The sequence below is a fragment of the Ranitomeya variabilis genome, chromosome 7, assembly GCF_051348905.1.
Source record: "Ranitomeya variabilis isolate aRanVar5 chromosome 7, aRanVar5.hap1, whole genome shotgun sequence".
Taxonomy (NCBI): Eukaryota; Metazoa; Chordata; class Amphibia; order Anura; family Dendrobatidae; genus Ranitomeya; species Ranitomeya variabilis.
The window spans coordinates 89,650,414-89,662,975 of record NC_135238.1 but is presented as its reverse complement, the minus strand read 5'-3'; the positions used below and the strand labels follow the sequence as shown (position 1 = coordinate 89,662,975).

Below are 12,562 nucleotides of genomic sequence, written 5' to 3'. Positions count from 1 at the left end.
GCGCCCCTATCTTTAACATTGCGCCGGTATGCTTTGTACTGCGTTTTACGACGCATGCGTCATATAGAAGCACAAGACAGGGCGCAGGGGACGCTACTTGTAGCGTTTTCCCTGCGCCGAAATTCCCGATCTGTAGGATCTTATGACAACGCATGCGTCGCAAAACGCTGTGTTGTGTACATGCGTTGTTGGTTGCGTCGCGTCGCCGACGCTGCGCCCAACAACGCAAATGTGAACGTAGCCTTACTGGTCACTAAGAAGGAAATGTTGCTCTTCTATATCTTTCTATATTGTTTTAACATACAATACACCAGTCAGATGGAGGCCAAAGGGCCACTCCTTTGGCTTCCATCTGACAGTAGAGCCCTATAGACACGTTTTGTCTGCATATTAGACACTTACAATCTAAACATGAAGTAAAATCATGATGTGAACAGGTCTTAAGATGTGCAGCATTCAAGAACCTCTTGGTAGCTGCATTGTTATTACCAAATGTTGCCCCTTTTATGCCATGCCAAAGGAGGAGAACCTGTTCAGCAGGCAAAGAAATTCCATGAGGCTCTGCTCCAGTTCCCTTTATAGTAGGTAGACAGGAACAAGCACAGGGAAATTCTTTTACAAAAAATACAGATTTCTTTATTTCTGAGTACAGGGGAAGGTCCACAATCCATATTCTTGGCATATCCTACAGGAATGCCATGACTTACTATGGCGGAAGGAAATCCACAGGCAATGGGTGCTTCACCCCTAACTGACATGTCATGTAATAGTACATCACATGTTGGGTGCCAGGGTAGGAGCTGAGCTCGCATCCTTCCTAGGCGATGTTGGCTGTGATTTATAATTAGCATGTTGCTGTATCAGAAGTGACTGGAGCATGCCGATTGTTGTTTAACCATTTAAAACCGCTGTCAATCACTGATGGCAGTATTTAAATAGCAGATTGATGGTGCATTGGCTTAATTGGTCTCCCGCGATGTAGGCCGGTGAGTTGTCATAGCTGCCGGTGGCTACCATGACAACCATCTCCGCTTAGGCTTCATAGGAAAACATCATTTTGTCCATATGGCGCAGCACTGTGGCACAGCATTATATAGAGCAAACGATCAGACAATTAATTGCAGGTTCAGATTTCCTAAGGTAAATTAAAAAAAATGTAAACAAGTTTTAGAAATCCGAAGAAAAAAATAAAGTATATAAAAAGCCTAACTCCTCCCACCCTTTTTTCATAATAATAGTAATAATAATAATAATGAAATGAAAAAAAAGTCTCTTAGTAAAAGTCCAATTTATCAAAATATAAAATAATTTAACCCTAACGGTATAAGCTGTAGTTGGTAAACAAATTGAAATACCAGAATTGCATTTTTAATGTAGCTAATCCTTAAAAAATGCAATAAAAACTGATCAAAACAACTAAACAACCTCAAAATTGTATAAATAAAATCATCAACTCAACATGCAAAAAACAAGTTCTCCCACAACTCCATCAACGTAAAAGTAAAACAAAATTCCAAATTTTTATCACCCCTAAATAGAAACAAAAAACCTACATGTCTGCTATCACTGTAATTATACTGATTTGGAGAGTCATATTGCCAGGTCATTTTTGCCACATAAAGAATGCCATGAAAAAAACCCAAAAAACTATGGCAGCATCTTTCTATGTTCCCGTTTTCATATTGTAGTCGAAGGTAAAATGAGTGGGATCACTCAAAACCACAACTTGCCTCACAAAAAAACAAGTCCTCATATGGCTATCTTGGCGGGAAAAATATGGTTTTTGGAAGAAAGAAAGGAAAATATGTACCGGTAAGCGCAGAAAAAGAGACATGTTCAGTTGTGAAGGCGTTAAATTGCTCACAAACAGTTTACAAAATTTAATAATTTTGCTATCTTTTCAACTTGTAATATTTATTTTTTTTACAAAATGTAATCTAATAAAATAAAAAAAATTGTCAGATTTAAGCGTCAGTCTGATCCTACTAATAAACATGCTGGTAGCAGTTTTCTACTACATAGGCAGAAGCTCACCATGAGGAACCCACTGCGCCTTACTTACAATCATGTACAAACAGACATGCACATTATAAAATGTATACCATATCTGACTGGTTATTAGTCACAACCTGCCATAAAAAAATTCTGTGGTGTTTAAGTGGTTGCCCAGGAATTATGATAGCGAACATTTAATTGAAGCTCATCCTCGGAGTGAAGTGTAGATGTAGATGGTGTCTTCTTAATTTGTTCTTTAAAAAAAGGCAAAGATTTTCTAAAATACCCAAGTTAGAATTCTTAATCTTACCAAACGTATCCACAAGATGGATCGTCAGTATCAAATTGGTGAGGGTCACACATCTGGCTAATCTACTGATTAGCTGTAAAACCCTCCAGAATCGGATGGATTTAAAGGGAACCTGTCACATCATTTCAAGCATCTAAACTCTCCCCAGTGCGTTGTTAATGATGCAATGTACATCACTAACACGATTTTTTCTTTAAAAACTGCGCAAATTTTTTCTTTAAAAACTGCTCTGTAATTATGTCCAAAAAGCACTTTGTATACTTATATAGTACCTGCTCGATTAGTAATAGGGGTGTGCTTCATTTTCTGTTCAGTCACAGATGTTCCATGGTTGCGCCGACGTCACTGGAATCCCGCACATGCACAGTGTGGCGCTTGGAGCCGCGCTTGCGCAGTGACAAGTGGGCAGCTGTGCTTGCACAGTATGTAGTGTGGAGCCAGCCGTGCTTGGGCAGTGTTGAGCCGGGAGCTGCACTTGCACAGTGTCGACCGGGGAGCTGCGCATGCGCTGTCATGTGCGGCTCCCCGCTCAACACTGCGTAAGCCCAGCATGCTGTACACTACACACTGAGCAAGCATGGCTGCCCGCTCTACACTGCTCCAAGTGTCAAACTGCGCAAGCATGGGATTACAGTGACATTGGCGCAACCAGGGAAATCAATCCAATGGAGTGGGCGGCGACGCCCGTAAATGAATAGAAAATGAAGCACACCCCTATGACTAAACGAGCAGGTACTATATAAGTATGTAAAGTGATTTTTGGACATCATTACAGTGCCGTTTTTAATAAAAAAATGTGTTGGTGATACACAATGCATCACTAACAACGCACTAGGGATAGTTTAGATGCTTGAAGTGATGTTACAGGTTCCCTTTAAAGGGTGTATGCAAAGCCAAAACCCTGGTTGTTCTCAAGCACTGCTACTCATCTCCTATTGAAGTGAATAGGAGCTGAGCTACATGACCTGGATGTTGGACTCTCATTGATGTGATATTAATGACCAGGATAGAACATAAGTACCAAAGTCCAGGACAACCCCGTTCAAATTAAAATGTATAGTTTACTTGAGGTTGGTAGATAATTGCCTTTGGGTAGCTCCGCATTTTAGTTGACATCCTTCCCCAAAATTTAACACTTACATCTACCATATCTCTGCTACATAGTTTCATCCTTTCTGAATAAATCTTTAATTTCAGTGTTTTTTTTTTCAACAGGGATTACTAGTTGCAACAATTTTCTGCTTCTTTAATGGAGAGGTAAGTGTGCTTTAGTAGTAGTGCTTCTCTGGTCTGCAATGTGTGAATCGCTCATCAGTTTGATGGCAGAAGTAATGTGACATGGAACTGAAAAAATATATACAGTGGGGCAAAAAAGTATTTAGTCATTCAGCAATAGTGCAAGTTCCACCACTTAAATAGATGAGAGGCGTCTGTAATTTACATCATAGGTAGACCTCAACTATGGGAGACAAACTGAGAAAAAAAAATCCAGAAAATCACATTGTCTGTTTTTTTATCATTTTATTTGCATATTATGGTGGAAAATAAGTATTTGGTCAGAAATAAAATTTCATCTCAAAACTTTGTAATATATCCTTTGTTGGCAATGACAGAGGTCAAACGTTTTCTGTAAGTCTTCACAAGGTTGCCACACACTGTTGTTGGTATGTTGGCCCATTCCTCCATGCAGATCTCCTCTAGAGCAGTGATGTTTTTGGCTTTTCGCTTGGCAACACGGACTTTCAACTCCCTCCAAAGGTTTTCTATAGGGTTGAGATCTGGAGACTGGCTAGGCCACTCCAGGACCTTGAAATGCTTCTTACGAAGCCACTCCTTCGTTGCCCTGGCGGTGTGCTTTGGATCATTGTCATGTTGAAAGACCCAGCCTCGTTTCATCTTCAATGCCCTTGCTGATGGAAGGAGGTTTGCACTCAAAATCTCACGATACATGGCCCCATTCATTCTTTCATGTACCCGGATCAGTCATCCTGGCCCCTTTGCAGAGAAACAGCCCCAAAGCATGATGTTTCCACCACCATGCTTTACAGTAGGTATGGTGTTTGATGGATGCAACTCAGTATTCTTTTTCCTCCAAACACGACAACTTGTGTTTCTACCAAACAGTTCCAGTTTGGTTTCATCAGACCATAGGACATTCCCCCAAAACTCCTCTGGATCATCCAAATGCTCTCTAGCAAACTTCAGACGGGCCCGGACATGTACTGGCTTAGGCAGTGGGACACGTCTGGCACTGCAGGATCTGAGTCCATGGTGGTGTAGTGTGTTACTTATGGTAGGCCTTGTTACATTGGTCCCAGCTCTCTGCAGTTCATTCACTAGGTCCCCCCGCGTGGTTCTGGGATTTTTGCTCACCGTTCTTGTGATCATTCTGACCCCACGGGGTGGGATTTTGCGTGGAGCCCCAGATCGAGGGAGATTATCAGTGGTCTTGAATGTCTTCCATTTTCTAATTATTGCTCCCACTGTTGATTTCTTCACTCCAAGCTGGTTGGCTATTGCAGATTCAGTCTTCCCAGCCTGGTGCAGGGCTACAATTTTGTTTCTGGTGTCCTTTGACAGCTCTTTGGTCTTCACCATAGTGGAGTTTGGAGTCAGACTGTTTGAGGGTGTGCACAGGTGTGTTTTTATACTGATAACAAGTTTAAACAGGTGCCATTACTACAGGTAATGAGTGGAGGAAAGAGGAGACTCTTAAAGAAGAAGTTACAGGTCTGTGAGAGCCAGAAATCTTGATTGTTTGTTTCTGACCAAATACTTATTTTCCACCATAAAATGCAAATAAAATTATAAAAAAACAGACAATGTGATTTTCTGGATTTTTTTTTCTCAGTTTGTCTCCCATAGTTGAGGTCTACCTATGATGTAAATTACAGACGCCTCTCATCTTTTTAAGTGGTGGAACTTGCACTATTGCTGACTGACTAAATACTTTTTTGCCCCACTGTATTATTAATGGTCTCGTATATGGAAATGGCAAAACTCTATATGACAAGTTAAAAATCAGCATTTACAAAACATGTAACAACCTGTCAGTAATGATGTTGTTCTTTCTAGGTACAAGCTGTTCTGAAAAGGCACTGGAATCAGTACAGAATTCAGTTTGGGAATAGCTTTGCACACTCCGATGGTCTCCGATCGGCTTCATACACCATATCGTCAATTAGTGAAGCCCAGGGCACCACATATACCCATGACTATAGCATTGAGAATTCAAATGGAAAAAACTATCATGACATGGAAACTATTTCTTATAAACCAGAAAAGCCTTATATGTGAAGTGTGCGTGTGTCTGCTGAAGTATTACTGTTTATGACTGCTGCATTTATTACTGTTTATGGCTGCTGTCTAAATGCAATATCTAAACATATTAAGAGTGTTTCAATATATATTTATATCTACTTTTTATGCAAAGTATATTTGCTGTTAACTGCATAAAAGTTTGTTTGCACTTGTGTTACACTTATATAAGAGGTTTGTGAATGACGACTTCTTATGTTGATTTTTCTTTAGACGTAAGATATTGTTTTTGTTACGTGCCAATGCAGAGGTATATTTCCCTTTTTAGTTACACTGACATATACGGAATTACAGTATGTATTTTGATGCATCTATATTTCAGCTAAAGTCTGTAGTTCACATTTTGATTTTTTGTTGACTGCAATTTCTTTTAACTATGAAAGCTTTTACAAAAGGGAAAAACATGCCATTTGTTGAAACGAAAAACCACTACATTAAAGCCATATAATAAAATTGTTCACTAGCTCTTTAATGGTGATTTTTTTCTTAGACTAATGGATCATTCAGACTTCAGTTCTTCTCATACAAGTTTTATTTATGTTTTCACTTACCTTTCATAGTCTATGGAGCTGTTCACTTGTTCGCATATTTTTGGAGACCAAATAGTGCACACAAAATCATAGTGGACAAGTCCGATTTTTATCTGAGTCTAGTATTAAATTCACCAACGCAATTCTATAGGTCCATGATTAAATCAGACAGCATTTGGATTTTGGATGCCATCTGTGTACTATTTGTTTTTCATGGATTGTTTGAGGAGAAGCTTGAGAAACCTTAGGGTTAGTGTCATTTTTGAATCTAAGAAAAACTAATGATAGTCTTCCTCAGGGGATACTACCTTCTCCTCTTCTACCATTACACAGAAGGGAAACCCATCAGTCTGTGGGGTTGGTGAGACTTTTTAGGGCCAACCAGTTTCTTACCTGACCAATCAAGGTCTCCGCTCCTCCCCCACAAGCCCCAAAATAGTACAAAGTCCTGGCCTATGATAATTGAGTGCAATAGCTCCTGGATCATGCTGCCCTCATGGGACTCAGGTACCTCGTGAAGTCTTAATGACCACTCTGGACACTGGATAGTCTTTAGCATCCCTGTGAATGCAGCCAACGCCCAGCTTCTCGGGGATCAATTAGAGGGTTGTGTGGCCCTCACGAGGGTCACCAAACTCCTTAAGACCTATGGGGGATGGGGACGGTTACTCCGATAAGAAACGGGTTGACCCTAAAGAAGTATCACCACACCCAGATTCTGATGGGTTTCCCTTCTGTGTCCTTGTGGGAGATGAGGTAGTGTAGCCTAAGGCTATGTGCACACTTTGCGTGTGACCTCTGCGGGTTCTCCCGCAGCGGATTTGATAAATCTGCAGGGCAAACCCGCTGCGGTTATCCCTGCAGATTTATCGCGGTTTGTTCCGCGGTTTCCGCTGCGGGTTTACTCCTATACTATTGATGCTGCATATGCAGCAATATGCAGCATCAATAGTAATGTTAAAAATAATAAAAATTGGCTATACTCACCCTCTGACGTCACGATCTCCTCGGCGCTGCACTCGGCGGTCTGGTTCCAAAGATGCTGTGCCGAGAAGGACCTTCGTGACGTCACGGTCATGTGACCGCGGCGTCATCACGGTCATGTGACCGTGACGTCACCGCAGGTCCTGCTCGCACAGCAACTGAGACCGGGGACGGCCGCGTGCAGCGCTGAGAGGTGAGTATAGCATCATTTTTTATTTTAATTCTTTTTTTTTTACACTATTTATGCTTCCCAGGGCCTGGATCCGTCCAACATAGAGACCTAACTCTAAGGGAACAACAATGTAACCGTCATAAATTGTATAGCACAGGACCCGGGGGCTGACACCAGGTTTCCCTATTTTATTGTCCTAGTTCCAAAACCAGATGGCGAGAAATTTTGTAGCAATTATAGGAAGCTAAATGAAATCTCCAAGTTTGACCCATATCCAAAACCGTGTGTCGATTAGCTGATCGAGAGACTTGGGCCGGCTAGGTACATAACCACCTTGGATTAAACGAAGGGATATTGGCAAATCTCCATGTCACAGGAAATCAAGTAGAAGACTGCTTTTCCTACGCCTGACGGATGCTTCCAATACGTCCGGATGCAGTTTGGACTGCAAGGATCCCCGGCCACGTTCCAGAAGGTCATGGAACAGATCATTGCACCCCATAAGAATTATGCTGCATCATACTGGGATAAAATTGTAATCTTCAGCCCGGACTGGGGAACTCACCTGCAAAAGGTCCAGGCCGTGTTTGATTTTCTTAGAAAGGCGGGTTTTCGATAAATCAAAAAAAAGTGCCAAGGGGAAAGAAGAAGCCAAACACCTGGTATATGTTGTAGGAAGAGGCAAGATCAAACCGCAAATTAGTAATATATACGCATTCCAAAACTGTCCAAGACCACACTCAAAGAAGCAAGTTAGAGCCTTTCTAGGAATGATAGGATACTACAGAAAATTCATCCCAAACTTTGTCATGATGGTCGCACCTCTGACAGATCTCCTTGAGGGCCAAATGGATGGCGGCGGCTGCTTTTCAAGAACTGAAATTGGCTCTTTGTAAGCAACCGGTCCTGGTTGACCCCAACTTCAAAAGGACATTTGTACTCCAGACAGACGCCTCCGATGTCGGTTTAAGAGCAGCCCTTTCTCAAGAGATACACGAAGATGAGCACTCTTTTCTCTACCTAAGTAGGAAGCTATCTGCATGAAATTATTATTCCATTGTAGAAAAGGAATGCTTGGCCATAAAGTGGGTGGTGTACAAATTACGGTACTATCTGTTAGGGTGAAAATTTTAATTATAATCCCAAAAAGAAAGGCCAATAAAGCAAAAGCTCATCCATAAATAAACAATTAATAGCCCCATAAAGAAATGGACATAGGAGCAAATAATAGAAGAATAAATGTATTCAAATTTTATTAATATATAAAGGCACATACATATTAAAAAAAGTTTTTAGATATAAAAACAAGGGAAAGAATTAGCGACACCAAGATACCACATCCATAGAGGCTGCTGTGTATACTGTATGTGTATGTGTATATATATATATATATATATATATATATATACACTCACCGGCCACTTTATTAGGTACACCATGCTAGTAACGGGTTGGACCCCCTTTTGCCTTCAGAACTGCCTCAATTCTTCGTGGCATAGATTCAACAAGGTGCTGGAAGCATTCCTCAGAGATTTTGGTCCATATTGACATGATGGCATCACACAGTTGCCGCAGATTTGTCGGCTGCACATCCCAAAGATGCTCCATACAAGGCAGGATGGATCCATGCTTTCATGTTGTTTACGCCAAATTCTGACCCTACCATCCGAATGTCGCAACAGAAATCGAGACTCATCAGACCAAGCAACGTTTTTCCAATCTTCTACTGTCCAATTTCGATGAGCTTGTACAAATTGTAGCCTCAGTTTCCTGTTCTTAGCTGAAAGGAGTGGTACCCGGTGTGGTCTTCTGCTGCTGTAGCCCATCTGCCTCAAAGTTCGACGCACTGTGCGTTCAGAGATGCTCTTAGGCCTACCTTGGTTGTAACGGGTGGCGATTTGAGTCACTGTTGCCTTTCTATCAGCTCGAACCAGTCTGCCCATTCTCCTCTGACCTCTGGCATCAACAAGGCATTTCCGCCCACAGAACTGCCGCTCACTGGATTTTTTTTCTTTTTCGGACCATTCTCTGTAAACCCTAGAGATGGTTGTGCGTGAAAATCCCAGTAGATCAGCAGTTTCTGAAATACTCAGACCAGCCCTTCTGGCACCAACAACCATGCCACGTTCAAAGGCACTCAAATCACCTTTCTTCCCCATACTGATGCTCGGTTTGAACTGCAGGAGATTGTCTTGACCATGTCTACATGCCTAAATGCACTGAGTTGCCGCCATGTGATTGGCTGATTAGAAATTAAGTGTTAACAAGAAGTTGGACAGGTGTACCTAATAAAGTGGCCAGTGAGTGTATATATATATATATATATATATATATATATATATATATATATATATATATATATATATATACCAGCCCCCTTGGACGTGGTATCTGGGTGTTCCTATTTCTTTCCCTTGTTTTTATATCTAAAAACCTTTTTCCATTACGTCCCTCAGGACAGCACCATGGAGGACGTCCTTCCTTGACCTATAGAGGGACAGGATCATAGAGAGGTTAAAAGGACCATCCCACCTCCACCCTCCAGTGTTTTTCCTGTCCCTACAGGGGACGGTTGTATGAGAGGTTGCTCCTAGAGCGAAGATAGACTCCTCTTTGAGAGGTTCCTCAGCCAACAGTCAGCCTGTGCAATGGGCTTAGGGGGATCGTGCGGCAGGTCCAATCCTTCCCCCTGTCAAGTAGCCCAGGGTGGAAACTCCCCGGTGGGGAGTCCCTCAGCCCCAGAGACCAGTCGAGCGGACGGGCTCCTGGGTAGAGCCGCTTCCTCCCGGTGGGGGGCTCTCGGCTCGGACGCCGACCGGCAAAACACCACTACGTCTGAAAGTCGTGTGGTGGAGAAGGCCGTTGCGCTTCCGGTGACGTCAGAGAGGAGCGCCGGCACATAGGATTGGCGTGCGTTCCACGATGGAACACAGAAGGGGGCACAGGTGAAGAACTCATTGACAGTAATGCGGCATTCCTGACGGACGCCGCTTCCTTCCACGGTAGGCTCTCGGCGTTACCAGCTCCCCCTGTCTTCTAGCAGGTATGGAGCCAGCACAGGTGAGTGCATGGTTTAAATGTTGCATTGATGGCCTGGGCCTCTGGGCTGACTCTAGTCTCATGCCTTTGTGCCAAAGCTGTACCTGGAACCCATTTGCAGCTAGGCCTTGGACCTCTAGGCTATGGTAGGGCCATATGTCCAGGCTACATCTCATAACTGGACTTCAGTTAGTTGCAGGTCTTGTCTGCACAGAGCCTTATGATTGGGCTTCAGAGTGATTTTTTTTTTGGAAGCATGCTTTCCATTTTCTGGTTCAATAAACAAGTGTTTCACTTTTCTTTGCAACTTAACTACTCCGTCCATAGGAGGACACAAGGTGTTAATTCAGCACATTGTCTCCATGAAGACTGCCCTCCAGCTGCGGCTCATTAATTAGCTCCTTCGGGTGGAGTCAGTCTGACAAATGAGATATACTGTTCAGAGTGGAGATTTATCTGGAACTCTGATAGATTGCTCTTTTGCTTAAAAGTGTAAGTCTGGTCTCTTGTTGGGCTCCTTCAAGCATGGCCTAGTCTCTCTGTGCATCTCTTTGCATCATACTGCTTGTAGGCATCATATCGAGTGCCTCCGTGCATAACACTGCATCATACTGCTTTTATGCATCATATGGAGTGTCTCTGTGCATGATACTGCATCATAGTACATCTATGCAACATATTGAGTGCCTCTGTGGCTTCATACGGCATCATACTGTTTCATAGGGACTTTGTGCATCATATTGCTTTATAGTTCCTATATGCATCATAGCGCTTCATAGTTACTTTGTGCATCATATTGCTTCATGGTTCCTTTATGCATCAGAGTGCTTCATATTGCCTTTCTGCATCATATTGCATCATATTGCATCACGGTTCCCATATGCATCATAGTGCTCATATGGCCTTTGTGTATCATATTGCTTCATGGTTCCTATACGCATCATAGTGCTTCATATTGCCTCTGTGCATTATATTACAGCATATTGCTTCATGGTTCCTATACGCATCATAGCGATTGATATTGCCTTTGTTCATTAGATTATAGCATATTGCTTCATGGTTCCTATATGCATCATAGCGCTTCATAGTGACTTTGTGCATTATATTACAGCATATTACTTCATAGTTCCTATATGCATCATAGTGCTTCATTGTTCCTATATGCACCATAGTGCTTCATAGTTACTTCATGCATCATATTGCATCATATTGCTTCATAGTTCCTATATGCATCATAGTGCTTCATTGATCCTATATGCACCATAGCGCTTCATAGTTACTTCATGCATCATACTGCTTCATTATTCCTATATGCATCATATTGCTTCATTGTTCATGTATGCATCATAGTGTGATAGAAATATATATATCATGTAGATCTCACTTGCATGTATACTCCTCTATAATCAAATATATACTTATATGCTCACAGCTAATATATACATTATAATCAATGGTTTAAAATGGCTGACACGAACTAATATAACCCAGACAGATCATATGGGGTTTTCCATACCTAAAGCAGAACAGAGTCAGATGTTTGGTGACTGCTGATCAAATGTCTCAACTCTGTCCTACATACAGAACTCAAGTTTAGTTGCTTAATCCGCTGTCATATGAGCATTAATCACAATGTTCCATATATGTTTAGATAACCAATCACAGAAGAGCTAGACAATATGGTAATTAACTAACCACCCCTGACAACCCCTAACCACTCCTTTCTATGTGAAAATATAAAACTATGTATGTACAATAAAGTACCAGTATTGATGGAATGTTATTGACACAATGATGTTGTGCAGTCTCATTCTTCCTTGAGCGCTCAAAATACTCAGTCTTATTGGGAGCGGCCACAGCACACACAGGGATATATTTATCCAACCCAAATATTTCCATAACATTAATGGCCCCCAACAGCGAGGCATGGATGAAACGCACACGGGGACCCACTACTGACCGGAAAGAAGGAGGTGTTGCCACGGCCTTGGCACAGGGGCAGGAGACTGCGCAGCTCCATAAGTAAGGTAAGAAAATGTTATCATCTTACCTGAAAGTCCCCTGTGCCCGGTCCTTGTCTATGCCTCTTGCCGGTCAGGTGTGGTCACCAATTCCCAGGTAGTGTAAAAAATCCGTAGCCACGAATCCAAACCCTGGGAGGTGTCTGCTGTGTGCCGTGTATGTGTTATGTGTTTGAGTAAAATCCGGGAGAGG

General features: G+C 42.1%; 1 protein-coding gene across 2 annotated transcripts in view; it reads left to right on the top strand.

Annotated features, from left to right (window-relative positions):
- The window catches only part of CALCRL (calcitonin receptor like receptor), a 195,211-nt gene extending 189,116 nt beyond the window's left edge, over positions 1-6,095 (top strand). For both annotated transcript variants that reach the window (XM_077275406.1, XM_077275407.1), the window contains 2 exons: positions 3,521-3,562; positions 5,381-6,095. In XM_077275406.1, coding sequence (XP_077131521.1) covers positions 3,521-3,562; positions 5,381-5,602 — 264 coding nt within the window. In that variant the 3' untranslated portion in view covers positions 5,603-6,095. The remainder of the gene's footprint in view (positions 1-3,520; positions 3,563-5,380) is intronic.
- Positions 6,096-12,562: the final 6,467 nt, after the last annotated feature.